Source organism: Nicrophorus vespilloides, unplaced genomic scaffold (assembly GCF_001412225.1).
Source record: "Nicrophorus vespilloides isolate i.1.1-1 unplaced genomic scaffold, Nicve_v1.0, whole genome shotgun sequence".
Classification (NCBI taxonomy): Eukaryota; Metazoa; Arthropoda; class Insecta; order Coleoptera; family Silphidae; genus Nicrophorus; species Nicrophorus vespilloides.
The window spans coordinates 274,170-292,863 of NW_017096877.1; the positions used below are offsets into that span (position 1 = coordinate 274,170).

At 30.2% G+C, this 18,694-nt stretch overlaps 4 protein-coding genes across 6 annotated transcripts in view; 2 read left to right on the top strand and 2 right to left on the bottom strand.

Annotated features, from left to right (window-relative positions):
- Positions 1-447: 447 nt before the first annotated feature.
- On the top strand, positions 448-5,255 carry LOC108558364 (sodium/hydrogen exchanger 10-like). The gene is made up of 10 exons (XM_017915259.1): positions 448-586; positions 1,532-2,609; positions 2,663-2,834; positions 3,543-4,026; positions 4,079-4,352; positions 4,405-4,653; positions 4,708-4,846; positions 4,901-5,014; positions 5,077-5,166; positions 5,217-5,255. Exons 1-10 carry the CDS (start codon positions 448-450, stop codon positions 5,253-5,255), a joined length of 2,778 nt encoding a protein of 925 aa, XP_017770748.1.
- Positions 5,256-6,957: 1,702 nt separating this feature from the next.
- On the top strand, positions 6,958-9,954 carry LOC108558365. Its single transcript, XM_017915260.1, has 8 exons — positions 6,958-7,214; positions 7,268-7,447; positions 7,495-7,672; positions 7,725-7,877; positions 8,400-8,886; positions 8,997-9,270; positions 9,327-9,575; positions 9,630-9,954. Exons 1-8 carry the CDS (start codon positions 6,958-6,960, stop codon positions 9,952-9,954), a joined length of 2,103 nt encoding a protein of 700 aa, XP_017770749.1.
- A 21-nt stretch (positions 9,955-9,975) lies between these two features.
- The window catches only part of LOC108558369 (gamma-glutamyltranspeptidase 1-like), a 45,392-nt gene continuing 36,673 nt past the window's right edge, over positions 9,976-18,694 (bottom strand). For all 3 annotated transcript variants that reach the window (XM_017915265.1, XM_017915266.1, XM_017915264.1), the window contains 7 exons: positions 11,754-11,974; positions 11,310-11,691; positions 11,005-11,254; positions 10,755-10,948; positions 10,456-10,696; positions 10,290-10,403; positions 9,976-10,237 (listed from right to left, as the gene is read on the bottom strand). In XM_017915265.1, coding sequence (XP_017770754.1) covers positions 10,094-10,237; positions 10,290-10,403; positions 10,456-10,696; positions 10,755-10,948; positions 11,005-11,254; positions 11,310-11,691; positions 11,754-11,974 — 1,546 coding nt within the window. In that variant the 3' untranslated portion in view covers positions 9,976-10,093. The remainder of the gene's footprint in view (positions 10,238-10,289; positions 10,404-10,455; positions 10,697-10,754; positions 10,949-11,004; positions 11,255-11,309; positions 11,692-11,753; positions 11,975-18,694) is intronic.
- On the bottom strand, positions 17,948-18,558 carry LOC108558371 (nuclear protein 1). The gene has a single exon (XM_017915267.1). It carries the CDS (start codon positions 18,452-18,454, stop codon positions 18,251-18,253), a length of 204 nt encoding a protein of 67 aa, XP_017770756.1. The 5' UTR covers positions 18,455-18,558; the 3' UTR covers positions 17,948-18,250.

Genomic DNA, 18,694 nt, shown 5'->3' on the forward strand with positions numbered 1-18,694 from the left:
TGTAAGTTTACGCGTTTTTTTTAAGTTACTTAAATATACAATATTTCATTTAAGCTTCAAAGAATACAGTAGTTAGTGAACAATTGATAGACAAATTGCAAACTCTACAAAATTTATCCGACGAAGATAAGATTCAAGCTGGCCCATCAGCAAACAAATCTAGTAAAGATTCCACAAAGCAGAAAAAAACAAGCAACTGATTGTAATAATTTATTTTTATTCTATTTAGTTATGTATTTCTTTAATTTCAATGTTATAAAATGTAAATACAAATGAAGTCTGGATTTAATTAGATTATTTCATTGTTTTACAAACATATTACACAAATTATAATTTTAGGGCGCTAACAATCGGTGGTCAGGGATTGAACGTTACAACCCAAACATTTATATATAAAATGATTCATCGATTTTGCCTTAATTTATATGTTACCTACCGAAAATAGATATGACCAAGCTTACACACAAGAACAATCCAATACATAAAACTCCCAACGAACTGCTGTATGAACATACTAATATTACACCTATTTTGAAACGCATTGGCAGAGTTTTGCTCCAGACCGTTTGCATGTTAAAAGACGGAGGTGAGTCTCTAATCAGCTTTCCTACTCTTACTATATACGAGAACATATCGGCAACTTAAGAAGTACTGTTAGAATTTTGGTGTTCTTTATGATCTTTTGTACATTATATTATTATTTCCCGGGCAAAAAGACCTATGATCAGTAGCCCTTTGTAGCAATTCAATTTAGTTTTATTTTTATTATGTTATTTTCTTAAATTTGTATTATGTTTATTGCAATAAATATTATTATTATTAGAATTGATGTATATATTTCAAATTTTGAAGGATTGAATTTGATGAAAGAAATAAAATCATCAATGCTATGATCTCTATTAAAAAAACAGATAAGCAAGACAGGTTTGTCATATTAGATATATAATTAAAAAAAATCGTGATAAGTTTTCACTAAATAACAATGGATGCTAACGGTGAGTAAACTCTAATATAATGTATTAAGTAACTTCAAATCATTGTTCTCTTCAAACAGATGACAACGATATGCCCAAAGTTAAGAACAATCCTCCACTTTATCCGGTATTCGTAATCCCGATTTTCCTTCTTCTAAGTATTCCAGTGCGTATGATGATTAAAAAATTCACTCTACCATTAGCACCAAACGTTTTCCATATTTTCATTGCTGTCATCTTTACTGCTATCTTACTTTCTCTGCCAGTGTTTAGTGACAATTACTCTGGAATATCCGGAATTCACCCAGAATACTTTATTTCAATTTTTCTCCCAGTATTCATAGTCTCTAGAATATACAGAATGGATTTTTACATATTCATACGTTGCCTACCGCAAACGGTAATAATTTCCACAGCCGGTTTTCTCATAAACGCTATCATACTTGGATATATAGTACGAGATATTTTACACCCTAAATGGACTGCAACGATGGGAATTCTATCTGGAATAATCACAGTTCCAGTCCAACCGAATTACATTATTAATATGTTTAAAGAATTGGCTAAATATAAGTATTTAGGAACTATGCTTGAATCCGAGACCATCCTCACATTTATACCTGTTACTATATGCTTTGATTTGTGCACGGGATACAACGAAGGTATTATATCCCAATGGTACCATTTTCTCATCATATCTATGAGATATATTATTGGTGGCATAATAGTAGGAGTTATAATGGGTAAATGTACTGCAGTTTTAATGTGTTGGTTATACAACGAACCACTTGGTGCTTTGAGCGTTTCAATTGGTATGACCTTTCTCACGTATTACCTTTGCGTTTTCGTTCTGTCATTCTCTGGTATTTTGGCTGTGGTCTGTGTTGTTTGTTTCATTGCTGTTGAAAAGCACAGATTCTCTTCAGAAGTGGATTGTTGTATATTTAGTTTTTGGGGAACTCTTAATTACATCATCGAAATTGCGATTATCATGAATTGTACGACTGAGATCGTGGTGCATATTAGTAAAATTTTTGATATCCGTGAAGTGTATGGTACAATTATCACGTATTTTGCTGCAAACATTACAAGATTTTTCTCGTTTCTTTTACTTGGATTGTTGTTAAACCGATTGTCTTACGATGTCAACTTAAGATGTTTGATGGTTCTGGGATGGAGCGGCGTGAAAGGAAATATGAATCTTCTGCTTATTTTGCTGTTACTCACCGATGAACATACCAATGTTATGGCACAAGAATTTATATTGGAAGTAATGGTGTTTACTTTTCTTTCGCTGTGTATAAACAGTACATCCATGAAGATGACCCTAAAACTTATTGGATTATCCGAGCTTTCGACGGCGCGTCGAACTAACATGAACAATTGCATGAAATTTATTATGGAAAAAAGAATTTGCATCATAAACATATTGAAATTGAATAGGTACCTATCAGACGCAAATTGGTCGTTGGTTAGGTTAGAAACGATCATGAAGCATCCTTACAAGCTAAAAGTAACTGATGATGTGGATGAGGATGACGAGTTCATGTGGAATTCTCGTAACATGATTTGTCCCGACTGTCTTAAAGAAGTTCCTCTGGAAATATCAGAAAAAGAAATGGAAGAAATGCTTAAGTATATTAAATATAATTAATTATTAACTAATAACTAAAAACATTTTCTTTCAGAGATGCGCAAGTTAAAATTTTGAAAGCAAAGAAAGTGTCTGTCATCAAGCAATACGAGAAAGGAACAATCAATAAGAATTGTTTACAAGTGTTGGCAAATTCGCTAGAAATTATGATTGAATCAAATCCTAAAAGCAATTCATTGGAGCTTAGAGGATTTTTGCGGCAGAACGTAACATATTTTTATTATAATTATACACCAATATTTGTATAATTTACGTTTACAGAGATTCTTAGTCTTCGTACACGGATTGCTTCTAAGAGTAAACAGTGATCGATTTTATAAACCTCCAAAAAGCATGTTCAAAAAGCTTTGCTTCTATTTAATGATGCACAATTTGTATGATTTCTTTATATATATTGGTATTATTGGGAGCATCGTATGGATTTTCGTTGTACCTACATTTCCACAAACACCATGGAAATTTATTATAATACTTTTTATTTGGGTTTTCTTCTTAAATGATTTCTTGATAAAAGTATTTGGATTATCTCATTTAGGATTACGCGATGGCCTTAGAAAATATTTCAAGTACATTATAAAACCAATTTTGAATATAAACCTTACATTTTAATTCATATTTTAGATCTTATTGGAACATTTTTGACTTTGTCCTCCTGGTATTTGAATTAGCCTACTGCATCTTCTATTTGTACAATTATATCGCAGAAAGACAACGTCGCTATTATTTCTATGGCCTGAGATATTTTAGGGTAATTAGAAGTCTTAGATTCTTCTATCTGCTACGAAGCATGTCTCCAAAAATGTTACAAGGAGTTGAATATCAGATTGATTCAAAAATTTGCTTTGGATACGATTTGGCAACTGTACATAAAATTTACTTAATAATTACAAATTTATTATTTTTTTTAATTTTAGGCTGTTGTTAACTGCTGCGATGAAATTATAGATATAATATCGCAATTAATTGAAGTACGTTTGATTCGTGATATTCTTTTGAAACAAGTACACGATGAGAAACATACTTTGATCAAAGAGATGGAACAAGTTCAGAAGGAACGACCTTGGATTGCAATCACTGTGAAAACTAAACAAGCTATCCGGACAACTCTGAATGCCATGGAAGAGGCTCTAAATGAACTAAAGTTTTCTGGTTTCGTTGATAATATAGAGTACGCTTTAATTTACAAGGAAATCTTCGAAAAACAGAAAGTTTTGAGAAACATGAAATTTGTTCAGCCTAGTCCACCTAAAGTCATTTTCAATGAAGTTCCATGGATGGCCGAAGACGCTGAAATTATCGAATTTTTGTATAATCATGTTCAAACGGTATCTTGGGATGTTGGTGAAATTGTTTGTAAAGATGGTAACTTTTCTGCAGGAGTTTACATAGTAGTTACAGGTGAGTAATAAATTACAAAATACCTTTTTTTATATTTATTCAGTTATTACAGGTTTATTACGATTGAAATACACACCAAAAGATCAAACTTTAGAAAAATCTCATGACTTCGGAAAAATACCAATTATTGATTATTTGTCTACATTGAAATTTGATACCAAATTGGATGATAATATAATGTCGGGAAATAGTATTGGAGAACTGAGCGTTTTGACTGGTAGACCTTACGATTGCACAATAGTAACTGATTCACCAAGTCAAGCTTATTTACTTACATCAGAGGTGATCAAAGAAGCAATGAAGATTAATAGTGATCCAGTAAAAGGGTATTTTTTATATGGTAACAGTGAATTTGTAACGTAAATGATATCATATTAGATTGGAAGCGCGAATGTGGAAGTGCACTACAATTAATTTGGCTGTAGCAGTTCTTATGGATATCCCTTTGTATCAATCTTTTACACAAGAACAAATCAAGTTTAAATTGGAAAGAGCTTTCATGCCTAATTTGCGTTGCTACAAAATGTTTATTATAACAGAAATGATGGATGATATCATATTATTAGAAGGGGTTGCTTCGGATTATAATAGCGGCGACTTGTTCGTAGCTCCAATGCTAATTCCCAGGTTACATTTAAAATTAATATCATTGTAAAATATCATTTTTAATTTTATTTAAAGAACAATTCAAAAATTGATATTGCCTAGAAGCAGTTATTTGACATTGGAAGAACCCGTGGAGACAAGATTGTTAATTATACCTATGGGCGATGCTAAGGAATACGAGATAATGGAATACGAAGAGGAAATTGCAGAATTGGTTATAACTATTTACTTAGAATTTATTGCATAAGTGACCAGTAAATTGTTTTAGGTTTCCGTGGTATCGAGCAGTTGTTTACTGCATGCTTCACAAGATCAGCCTAAGAAGAAAAAGAAGAGCAAGAGAAGAATCCATAAAGATTCTCGTATGCTTACCAAGGAATCCGTAAATGCTGCACATACTAAAGTTAAATTACAAGACTATAATTATCTTTATGTTGCTTTTAGGATGAAAGTTTATACCAATCGAGTAACGTTAAGTTTGAAATCTTAGATGATGTTAAAATGTCTTTCCGTATAAGCTCCGCTAACAGTAAGGTAAAGTTAATTTAATAATATAAATTATCTAATTTGTTTAATGTTTGTAGTTGAAGAAAGAAAGAGAAAACAGTTGGTGGATAAATTAAAAATTCTAGCAGATACAGAAGCATTCCCCGCGGATGATAATGTTGATGAAACAAAAGTTACTGATATTAAATAATGTTTATACTATTTTCTTTTTAATTACATGTAAGTTGTGTATTTTCAAAAATAAAATCTAGTTGATACTTAAATAATACAAATTCTATTAAAAATTTAGTTGAATAACTACAATTTATAAAAAAAAAATGTTACAAGAAGAAAACAATATTTATGATTAACACTTTTATATAAGTGATTATAAATTATATACATTTACAAAATATATTGGTCCATAGCAAATGGTTATCAACCGAAGTCTTTCTGTTTGATTGAATCTATTTTATAATCGATCAACTCTTTTGAAAGAAAATCGACAAACTAAAAGTATTATCTTAAACAATAAATTTATTCAAATAATTAATTATCTTCAATTATATATAACATATATATTATCAAAAATTAAATCTAGTTGGCAATTAGGAACAAAATAATAATAAAAAAAATAATCATAAACAAATGTGATGTCGCTGAATTAAAACTTGTAGTGATTTAAATGTGTTAAAGTTTAAAATGAATGACAATAGTGAATCCGAATTAGAAGTGATCTTTTATGGGAAAAAGACGTTTGATATTTGGCCAGCTGCATTTGCAGTCACGTTATTAAGTTTAACAATTGCAATACCCACATGCAAGATAATTGCGGTCTACACGCGATTCCGTATTCCATTGCAATGCCCCTGCTTTGTGTTCACCATAATATGTGCACTCCTTTTTCAAAATTTGGAGTACCTATCATACTTCATGAGATTCGACTCGTATTATTATGGTGCTGGTCCACTACTTATGGGGTTTTATTTTCCGCTGTTTGCAGTTAGAACAGCGTTTAGTATTGACAGAAGGAAGATTTTGAAGATATTGCCGCAGATGTGGTTGATATCGCTCAGTGCTTTATTGATAGGAGTGATGCATGGATTTATCATGAAGGTAGTAAAGAATTCATTGAAAGCCGATACTCTCGATGCATTACTGCAAGGATTCGTATTTTGCACAACTCAACCGCATTTTATCTCTCAAATCTTTCGAGGAATGGAAAAATACAAATACTTTCATTACTTGTTAGAGGGTGAATCTGTATTGACGAATACCTGGATCTTGACCTGGTTTCAGGTATTGCAATTGATATATAAGTTTTATGACCATTCTCTCTCAGAAGTCGCTTTCGTAGTATTTCTTATGATCTTCGGTGGTTTTATATTAGGTTGCATCTGCGGAAAACTCGCCACATTTCCTTTAACATATATGAACATTGATTTAAAAGGTTCTACAGGTATCATTATTTCAATGACTATTATTACATATTACGTTGCTAATTTCATTTGTCTTTCACCTTTTATTGCCGTTACCACAATGGTTTTTGTTATTTTAATTGATAGAAATAGATTCTCTAAAATAAATAATGAACATTTTCATATCATTTTCGACAACCTTTTCATACTCTCTGATGTTATTGTATACAACATTTGCGTTTTACAAATCAGTTTAGTAATTACAACAAATATATTTTCTATAATACATTTGATGTTCTTTAATTTTATTTCCATTCTAATTTGCCGATTCGTTGTTCTCACAATAATGTATCCGATTTTAAGGAAAATAGGCTTTGGCTTCAGCTACAACACCATTTTAATTCTTTCATGGTCAAGTATCATGAGTACAACTACTTTAATAATGACATTGATGTTGATAAACGATACTTTCACTCATCGCGTTACAAACTCTTTAATGCCTTACGTCCTGTTCAACCTACTTGGATCTGTAGCTGTAAATGGACCAGGCATTGCTGTCTACATCAAAGTAATTTGTTCTCAATCAATTTCTCAATCGAAAATCGCAAATATGGACACAATTATAAAACACATCACTTCTACAAGAGATCGATACATCTACCTTATGAAGATGGATAGGTAAATATAAACAGAATATAATTGATATCATTTTATATCATTGAGTTTGTTAGATATATGGCAGATGTTAATTGGACTTATGTACGAGAAATGACAACGATTATACAACCTTATGATACCAACGACATTGAGGTTTCGAACAAGAACAAGTTGACCACTTCAACAAAGTGCCCCTTTTGCTCCAAAATCATTAGTCTAACACTCAGCAATAAGAAAATGATGGATTTGAAAAGGTTATTTAATCATATCTCAATATATTTATTATTAACATATATTGCAGGGAGACTAAGAAGCAAATTTGGAATTACATGAAAACAATTGTTGTGCGTCAACACGAAATTGGAATGGTCTCAAGGGAATCATTGCAGATGATTTTAAAGAAATTCGACCATCTTCTGAACGATGATAATTTTGAGACTGTTGATATTGCAAAGTTAAAAGACTTTTTCGCCAAGAATGTATGGTGATTGCTTATTAGTTATCTAATTTATTTAAAAAAATATGTTTCAGAAATATTTGGATTTCATTCAACGCATTTATAACAAGTTCTTCAGCTTTCAAAGGGCCAATGTTTTGATGCCCAGAAAACGATATAGGAGAATTTGCTATAAAATCATCATGAACAAAATGTTTACAATTTTGATTTACACAATTAATGTTGCTGTTACAATACCGTTAATTTTAAATTACTTTCGGGATCATTACAATTTTCAAAGGGAGAAAGTATATTATTACTTATTTTTGGCTTATCACATAGCAGTGCTAATTTATATAGTTGAATTTGTGCTAACAATTATGGCATATTCTTGGGTTTATTTGTTCAAAGATGGAGTTCGCACTTACCTACGGTAAATATACTTTATTTAAAGATGTAAAATATATTATAAATATATTTTAGGTCTTTGTGGCATATTTTGGATTTTATTACTATGATTCTGTGCATAACAGAAATCATCTTGATCTGGGAATATTATAATAAACCGACGCCATCAAAATATGTAATAATACGGAGTATACGTTATCAGAGATTGGTTAGAGTGTTAAGGTTATTCAGTAACCAATTTCCTAAGATTCTGATTGCACTAGAAGGAAGGTTAGAGATCAAATTTCTCTGTGGATATGAAATTGCAAGGGTAATAAGGATGCATTATTACTGCTTTTTTATTTTAATACTGTATTCTTTAGGCTTTAAAGGAAAGCATAGACGAAATGATCATGGTTATGAATAGAGTTATTGATTCATCTGATACTAGAGAATACTATCTACGTAAATTTGTTCAAGACAGAGATGACCTTGGGCAATTAATGATGAAAATACAAATTAGTTATCCATGGATTCCTGTTACTATAAAGACCAAGCAGATGATCACTTCCTGTCGATTTGTTATGACTGAGGGTCTGCTCAATTTGAAAGCATCTGGTTTCGTTGATGACATCGAGTACTCGCAGTTGATGCAGTCAATAAAAAGCAAGGAAACACTTATAAAATCTGTAAAAAGAGTGAAACTACCTTTGGCAAAAATCATATTTCTGAGTGTTCCTTGGATGCGCATGGATGATGCTAATACTGCCGAGTATCTTTTTATCAGATCTTCGGTAAGAGTCTTTGAAAGCGGGTATGAGTTTTGCAAAGTCGGTGATTATTTGGATGGCATACTTATACTTCTCACAGGTATGTTTTTTTTATCATATTTTATCATATCAGTGTATATCTTAATATTCACTGATACGTTTTTATAATTGATATTTTTGCTGTATTAATGTGAACAACATTGTTTCTAGGGGTTTTAAACATAATTTATGAACCTACTGAGGAAATTTTAAAGAAAAACAAAGAATATGGATATATACCAGTTGTTGAGTGTCTGCGATCAACTATTCTAGAAGATAGTTCAAACTTTCATATATTACCTGGAAATACAATTGGAGAAATTAACTTGCTTACTGGAAGACCTTACGATTGTCGCATAGTGGCTGTATCTAATGTTAAAGCTTATTTTATCAATATAAAATACATCATGGAAGCAATAAAACAAAATTCTAATTTGGCTTATGGGTACTGAAATGCTTATAAATATTTGAAATTTGAAATAATCCGTACTTTATTTTTAGATTGGAGAGTAGTATGTGGAAACATGCAGTTATGAGAATTGCTGAAAAATTGTTAAAAAACACGCCCGTTTACGAGTTCAACACTTTACGAGAAATACAAACTAAATTGGAAAGAAGTATAATGCCAGATTTCAATGCTTATGAACATTTTCTAGTAACGGATATAATCGAAGATGTAATTTTGATAGATGGCATTATCATTGATTCTTATTCGAGAACCTCGTATTGCGCTCCTTATTATATACCAAGGTTGGATTTTTTTTTGTAAGAGAAAATAATAGTTTTAATTATTTTGGTTTTCAGATCTGTAGTTAAAATTAATCTTCCTAAAAACGAACACAGTAAACAGGTAGCTAAGCTTTTGATAATACCTATACCAGATGTGGACTATTTGACTATGATTAATGCTGAACCGCGTGTAGTGGAATTGGTTCCATCAGGAGATAGTCGCTGCACGTATGGTCCTAAAGTTAAGAAGAAACGCAAGAAGAAAGGTAAAAAAGGTAAGAAGGAACTCCTCCAGTCATACAGTTCAGTCGTCAGTAAGTCAATTGGAAGTATTGCGAGCTTTCATCATTCATCGCACAGTTTAAGCATCGGCAGCAGCAAAGATAAATCCATTACTTAAATATTTATTTAAATAAAAATGTTATTGCGACACAATGAGTTTAATACCTAAGTTAGAAATATCACAATATGCGGAAACTTTAACATTATTGTACATTTCAAGCATTTTACTTGCATTCTTCGATAAAATATTTGTTTTGTTAATAACCGTAAACGTCGCCGCCTTTTCGATGATCGGCATTGGCAAAGATGGTGTCGTTCTTCTTGAACAGACCACATATAACAGAGTACGATGTAAGGCGAGTGGTATTATGTCCGAGCTTCTCCAAACCATCAATGATTTGCTAAAATCAAATGTATTAGTTATAAGCTTTAATTAGAAAATCATTATATTACCTGAAGAGTTCCGTATTCATAACCAAGTTGCATCGGGTATACTTGATGATGGATTCTTGGTGAATCTACAGCTTCTTTAATATTTTGTCCAAACCATAGTATTCTCATAATAACCTAAAAAGGAATGGTTATATTTTTGAATGATAAAAGTATTGATTTTGAATACTTGAGCTATGCCAGTTGTGATTTGTGTTCCTCCAGATGCTCCGACTACCAAAATCACATCACCGTTTTTGTCAGTCATTACGCTCGGACTCATCGATGACAAAGGCCTTTTTCCTGGTGCAATTGCATTATTTGGGGATCCTGGTAAACCAAAATAGTTCTTGAATCCGGGTGTTGAAAAATCATCCATCACGCTGTTGAAGGTGATACCTGTGCTTTCGGAGATTACTTCCGATCCAAAACTGAAAAAATAATTAATTTATTAAAATTTCTTGCTATGAAAGTCGTGGAATAACTTACTATAAATTGATGGTACTAGTAACAGAAACAGCATCACCGTATTCGTCCAGTACAGATATATGAGCTGTACCATTATCACCAGAATCATCGTAGAAGACAGCACCGTAATGAGCAGGATCTGTAAATGTTTGATTGTCTCTAATTTTCAATCGGATTTCTTCAGCGTATTGAGGCGAAGCCAATTTGTTGATCAACTAAAAAAAACACCTATGAAAATAATTTACTAACAATATAATTTTGGTATATGTACATTATCGATATTAATAAATTTAGTATCTCCCAGTTCAGTTCTCTTGGCATACGCGTATTTAAATGCTTCGATCATTCTATGATATGTTTGAACTGTATTTTCAACGCCATCAATACTTTGCCGAGTGAAATTAAATCCATCGAGGATTTTCAATATAAAGGCCAACAAAATACCGGAACCGGGTGGAGGAGTGGAGTATAGCTGATCACCATTGTTCAAAGTAACGGAAATTGGGTCTGCCCAAACCGGACTGAAATAACATTAATTATTATTTAAAGTAGGAATATAAAAAGCAAACTATTCACCTGTAGTTTTTCAAGTCCTCTGCCGTTATTATAGAGTTTGCCTTCTTCAAATCGTCCAATATCATTTTAGATAGTGATCCTGTATAGAAATCCTCCGCTCCTTTTTCCGCAATTATCCTCAGCGTGTTGCACAATACTTCCGGTTTCACCGTTTCTCCAACCTTCTTCAGATTACCATCGTCATTGTAAAACCATTTCTTGTAAGTCGGAGTGGTGAAATTGATTTTTTCTGCAGTTTTGTGTTGAGGGATTGTCAGTTTGTATCCTTTGTCGCACAAATCTATTGTCGGTTGGATGATCGTTTTCCAGTCGAGTTTTCCGAACTTTTGGTGAGCTTCCCAATAGCCTTTCAATTCTCCAGGTACTCCAATGGAAAGTGGTCCTTTAGGGTTCAAGTATTATAATGTATAATGAATTCTTAATAATAGAATACAATTTTTTTACCTTTTCTTGCTGCTTTCGGTTTGTTTTGGAACATGTTTGGGGTCGCAGCTAATGGTGCCGTTTCACGTGCATTTAGAGTGTAAGCCTTGCGTGCATCCTTCTTGTAGATAGTCATCAGAAAGCCGCCTCCTAAGCCCATACTCTGCATGTTCACCAAACCATTACAGAATAATGCAGCCAACGTTGCGTCAACAGCGGATCCTTTCTGTTGTAATATTTGCCTATTAATTACAAGGAGAAAAAAATATTAATAACTATTATTGTGCTTAAAAAAGTACATAATATAAATTGTCATAAGATAATGGATACAAACAGTTAAGAACTCCTGATAGAGTAAAAGATGAAAAGAAAACATCAAATATAAATTCTACTATTTTTCTTTCGAATTGAAGTTTCTATAATCATAATAATGTGTTTAAGAGTGAATGTATATTTCTATTTATAATACAGATATTTTTACTTCCCTTTGATTTTACATTTTGCTCCTATGATAAATTATTTTTTCGTCCTTTCAAGTTTTTTGAAAACCATTAAAAAAATGAGTAATCTTCATTTGCTGTTATATAATATATTGTTATATGTAATAACTAATACATAAGATAAAAAAAAATAAATAAATTGAAGATGTACAAATATTTTGTACAAATCATACAAACAAATTGTAGTTATATAATCTTAGTTTTTAAATTAATAAGTCAATAATCAATTCAAAATAAAACGATTAAACTTCTTGATGGACCTAATATAAGTATTTATTTAAGAATCAACATAGGCTTATGTTATAAACAGATAAGCCATGCACCAGAAAATAATAATATAAAATTTGTAAACAAACAACACGTGTCGTCAGATAAACACAGAATCTTAAAATTTCATCCACAATTTAAAATCGTATGAACGACCTCAATTTTAGATTCATCAATGGCGCATTTTTAAACGTCTCTTACAAGGCTAACTTATATTTTATACGAGCATTTGACCTTCTTACATGACCAAAATATGAATAATTTAATTAACCGTAGCAAAAACTCATCTTTATTTAAAAAAAAAAGTAATTACAAATTTTAATTTAAAATTATTTTAAATTTCCATTTCAATGACGATAATTACAAAAATAACATATGGAAACTTAATTTATTTTCTTACAAATATACAAATTTAATTAAAATATCTGTTTTTTTCTATATTTTTTGTAAGAAACAAAATAAGTAAAATAATTTTAATTTAAAAATGTTTGATAATTGTTTTCTTAATGTTGTTTGTAGAAATGATTACTTGTAGAAATAGATATTGTGTTTTTGTTTAATTTTTCACTACACTATATTTCTAGTATCTTTGAGAAAACCAATAACGTTGCAAAACAAAAACTATAATATTACAGAATAAATTTAATTAAATTAAAAAAAAAACATTAAACAAAAATTGTCAAAACAGCTACATTTATAAATATAGTAATTAATTAAACATTCAAGATTTAATTAAGTATATATTTGCTGTTATTATTCTGTATTTTAAATTAATCAATTTATTATTTGAGATTATTTGTATTGAAGTATTCACATTTAAAATTTATATTGTCAACAAATGCAAGTAAAATTATTGTTTCCATAATGAATAAATTACTTTATCGTTAGCTTAACCATATATATTTTCATCATATTTATATTAAAATATATACAGTACTCAACGGATGTACGTTTCAATCCATCACACAGACAGACTTGACAGGATTAATTTAATTACTATTATTATTGAAGCAATTACAAAACGGATGGGAATTAAAACCTGATGAAAATGTCCAATCAAAGTGAATTAATTCTTATATAAGTAAAAATATATAGATATTAAGAAGAAAATTAATAATAATATTTAATGTATTCTGGAAAAGAAATGATTTCCGCTCATACAATTTTTATGTAAAACTTTAATAACTTGTATTAGTAATTTTTATTATTAAAGCATTTTTTTTTATTAAAAGTAATAAAATTATACAACGCTGGAAACCTTAAAAAAAAACCTCAAAATGTACCCAGATTCAAATTATCGCGGCATTTCATTGATTCGTATTATATAATACGATTATTCCCGAACACGATTATGTCCAGAATCTTTGAGATGTAGATGAGCAGGGTATTAAGGAGTTACTGCAGGTTTCTAGTGAGAGCTTTACCAACAACGACCTTCAGAACAAGGAATGGAAGAACGCAAAAATAGTGATTCTGAATAGGATGAACCAAAGAACAGATTTTTTTTAGAAAAAGTTTAGAAACGATAACCGAAAACGTTGATGAAATTGTAGCAAATGATCCAAATTTTGACAAGAGTGCAAAAGTAGTAGTAGTAGTAAGAGGAGTTTTGCTGCCAACATTTGCTTAATGAAAGAAAGAGAAAGTGACAAAAGACTAGACGATTTTATCTCCAAAAAAATAAAAATATCAGAAAAGCCAGAACCTTCGTCATAAAGGAAACTTAATATTTCTATGTACAAATGTTTGTATTATATAAAACATATTATAATGCAATTTGCTATGTGTTAAAATGACCTCCTTTAACGCTTTTTCGTTTAGCGTTTTATCTTCAGCAACGCATCTGCAGCGGTAAACGAGGTATTACTGTATTTGTATCGTATACATTTATAGTTGGCTAAGTGTACAAATCAAAAATTCAATAAGATTTGCTCAACTTTCGCAAGGTGTGTAACGTTAATACAAATTTGATAAAATAAATAATCAACAAAATTTATTATACACATACATACAAACTGGTATTCAATGCAGTCTTTCCGTCCTTAAGAAAATATTATAACTTAATTATGAAAGAAATATATTTGTCAAATTATTTTTTTATGATCTTAATTTTCTTCATTTAAATTACTTATCTAATTGATTATGTCACTGAATTAAATATGCATTAATTAATTAATTGATAATGACATGGAGTATTTCTCAAATCTTTTAATGCATATCTCAATATTTATTAATTTAAATTATATTGCATCAATATTTATTATAACCGCAAATATATACGGGACTATACCCGAATAGTAAGTCCTCGTTTAGCGATTTCTCAATTAGAGCTGATTCGATATAAGTATACTTGTCTGCCTCGAAGCCTAAAAAGGCTTTAAATTTACCTCTTTACTATATGTTAACATAACTTGGTTTGATGCTATTGTTTAGCGCTTCTTGTCTAGGAACACATTCAAAGAGATAAACGAGGTCTTATATTAAGAAAAATAACATACGGATTTACATGATATAAATATCCTAGTAAAGTATTATATTTATTCTACAGTATTAAACTTGATTTGGTTATGTGCCAAATGTAAATATAAACATCTTGAAGCGCTGCTATCATGGAATTTCCTATTTATTTTGAAAATTGGTCCATTTCAAACTAAATGCTATTAACCAAAATCTTTCTGTCCAGAATAAACTATTTTATGTAACATTTAATTAGTGGAATTTATATTAATGTAAGATACTTTTAAATTATTTATTTACTAATTTTTATTTGTTCTAATGTGGGCTAACATTAAAAAATAATGTGATAATTAAATATATTCCATAAGAAACACATAATAGAATTACAAATAACATAAACATTTGATAACCAGACAGAAATTTCAAAGTAGATCAAAAGAATGATTAATTTCATCTCTAACAACTCAAAATCTTAAAAATTGACGATATATATTCAATAAACGTAGACTTATTTATATTTCATAATTATATATTGACATAAATAAATATAATTTGTATCTTTTCATTTATATATGTATATCTATTATTAAAATGTGGTTTAAATAATCACATAAAAATTTCACAGCATTTAGCATAAACTATATTCATTTTGCATACGTTATATTCTGCGTTTCTATTTAGAAACGCACGCGAAAAATTCAATCTTTGGAATTTGAATATCAGCAAACTGCATATGCACGTTCAATACAACGTGAATATTTCTGCAACGTCGTCAACATTTCCAAAACGTACATGTGGATATTATAAATTCGCTTATTTGTACGTTCATTAATTATCATGCATTGTGTTGTATCATCAAATTTTACTGCAACATTTCATCATACGATTTCCTTTATTTACAAACAGAAATTAATGCATTTATGAAGCTATTATCTCTATGTAATCTGCACATGGAGAGAGAAAGAGACAGGGTTTATCTCTAGACGAATGCAATAATAATATGTTTATAAATAGTCGTTGTTTTCCATTGCTCATTATTTATCATAATATGCATTTTTCTATTGAAATAAACAATATAAGTAACATAAATAAATTGAAACCTGTAAACAACAATGGATATCTTCTTCCATTCTATCTTATTTTGGTATTATTGAGTCATCTGAAATACGTCATAATTTTTTGTGAGTCATGATTTCAATTGGAACTTAATAGATATTTTGGGGAGATTTAGACATGTTAATTATTCCAGTTTTAAGTTATCCAGTTCATACTTCAAAAGAAAAAAATAAACAAATATTAATATTCATTTTGTATATGTTTGATATTATGAAAGGATTGTTTAAATAAAATTGAATAAATCGTTCATAAATTGACTTGAGAATGTTCGTGATTCAGTCAATTAAAATTTTGAATAAAGTATTTTATTTGTTTATATTTTTGAAAACATTTTGTATGCTTTTTTTACTATAGTCTGTCATTGATAAAGTGTGTATCTAGAAAGACATGTTTGGAATAAATTGGAAACGCAGATTTCCGAACGTGAGGAAAGTATGAATAGGATAATTGCGTAAACTACAAAAAACAAACTTAACATATAAAACTACTCGAAGTGTTATTTTAAATAACATTAATTACATAAGTCTAGTACCAGATGTAAATGTTAATAACAGTTTTATAAATATTACAACATGTTTCTTGTACACACTTGAGATTTAAATGTATTATTCATGTTATGTGAACTATATTAAGTTTTTTTCTTCTCAGCTACATTTTCAAACAAGTATGACATAATGTTGTAATTATTATACATTTATGTGTTTTATACATGTTTAATATTCAAAACCGTATAAATTTTCCTAAAATAATGTAATTCTAATTAAAATTTGTAATTATTTTAATAAAAAGTTAATGTACTGGTTTTAAGGTGTTAAATTTTCTTTTTCATATTTCGTCTCAATATTTATCTTACTTTCCATGTATTTAGTAATACCTTATGTTGATTATTAAGTTAACTAAACATATTTTAATTACACATTTTTTAATAAATATATTGATTAGATATTTTGGTAGTGAAATGAATGAGATTTATATAGAATTTCATAGTATTAGAGTTAGTTCACACTATGAGGCAAGGATCAAAGAACGATTGAAAATACAGGTATAAGACGGTTAACATATAAAGTATGAATCACCATTATTTGCGCGATTTCTTCATTATTCAAAGCTACGAAACATATAATTACAAATATTGCAATTAGTATAAAATTCAGAGTATATCGTAATCAAGTCTCAGTTCTATTCAATGTTTATTTATATTAAGATGATCCATTTCGAGCAATTTGGAAACCAAATGATTCTAGTAAATAAAATAATCAGTGATGTTTAATGAAAAATGAGCAATGAATTATTTTTAGATTAAATACAATAAAATAATCTATGAAATTATTAATAATAATTCCATTTACTTCAGAAAAAAAATCGTATTATTGCAATTTAATGCAAGATGAAACAATTATTCGTTATACAATGAACAAAGCGAATGTGGGACGAATTATTCAATATAATTTCGTCTTTGTTTTCAGTCGAGCTCGAAGGTCGACAACTCACCGAATCACAACGTTTGTTTTTGTTATTGCCACCGAGATTGGACCCGGTCCAGGAAGCAAACACAAAACAAAAACCAAAATAAAACTGGGATAAAAGGAAAAAACAATGATATATTACATTTTCATCAATTTTATTCAACCATTTCATTCCCATCAATTAAATTCAGGAAACGCTAACATTATGAGTTTATATGTAAAAAAAATAATATATAAACGTAATCATAATAATTATAAAATGCGAAAATAAGTAATAACAATAATTAATATTAATAACACAGAGAAAAATGTTATTCTATATTCCCCTCTCATGCATCAATACACGCTCCACCTCTGCATGCATTTCCACGTACATTGCTTGTACGTACGTAACCTTCGCGTCTCGTGATATTTTTATACATATCCAATCCAGTTTATTGCGCCTCGAACAAATATTAGCAACAATGAAGGAGATATGGAAACAACAAGAAACAAAAAAATGAAACTGAACTAAACGCTCGTGCGTAAGAAGAAGAATAATCTGCAAACGATTTAAGCAATTAAAATTCAAGTATATGCAACGTTCATCTCCGAAGATACATTTTTATTACGTTTTTTTTTACTGAGAGGGTATTTATGTATTTTTTTTGTTTTGTTTTTGAGTCTTTTTTTTGTTGTTGTTGCAGTAGGAAACCTCACGGCTGTGCTGTGCTCATTGTTTCGCCTTCAGATCTAATTTCTTGTTGTTCTCGGTGTTCATCAATTTGGTGACGATCTTTCTGGAGTGTCCGCTGGGGTCGAAGTGGTTCGTGTGCTCGCTGACCTCCTTCTTAGATCTCTGCTTACCACTGTGACCGGAGAACATGTGTTTGTCGTAGTCGAAGGTGTACATGTCGTATTTGTCAACTGCGGACATTTTCACGGGATAATTGGAACTGTTTATGGATTGAATTCGAACTGAATTGCACTTGGTTACGGTGTTGTCGAGATGACTTGGTTTGTCGGTCGATGGCTGTCGTTTTTATACGTGCGTCGGAGCGGGGAGGATTTTTAGCAGGATTTTCGTTGCTGTCATGCGCGCAGGATTTGTGTGTCTCCCCACTGCGATCGTCCTGGTAACTAACTATATCTGCCGGCTGGGCAACAACAACATCAA

What these genes read in the sequence shown, in the direction of transcription:
- LOC108558364 (XM_017915259.1), top strand. Translation starts at nt 448, where the DNA reads ATGACCAAGCTTACACACAAGAACAATCCAATACATAAAACTCCCAAC. An exon ending in GAGGATTTTTGCGGCAGAAC is followed by an intron (nt 2,835 to 3,542) that starts GTAACATATTTT and finishes TTTTAATTTTAG; the next exon opens with GCTGTTGTTAACTGCTGCGA. An exon ending in GTATGCTTACCAAGGAATCC is followed by an intron (nt 5,015 to 5,076) that starts GTAAATGCTGCA and finishes TGTTGCTTTTAG; the next exon opens with GATGAAAGTTTATACCAATC.
- LOC108558365 (XM_017915260.1), top strand. Translation starts at nt 6,958, where the DNA reads ATGAGTACAACTACTTTAATAATGACATTGATGTTGATAAACGATACT. An exon ending in TACCTTATGAAGATGGATAG is followed by an intron (nt 7,215 to 7,267) that starts GTAAATATAAAC and finishes TGAGTTTGTTAG; the next exon opens with ATATATGGCAGATGTTAATT. An exon ending in CATACTTATACTTCTCACAG is followed by an intron (nt 8,887 to 8,996) that starts GTATGTTTTTTT and finishes CATTGTTTCTAG; the next exon opens with GGGTTTTAAACATAATTTAT.
- LOC108558371 (XM_017915267.1), bottom strand. Translation starts at nt 18,454, where the DNA reads ATGTCCGCAGTTGACAAATACGACATGTACACCTTCGACTACGACAAA.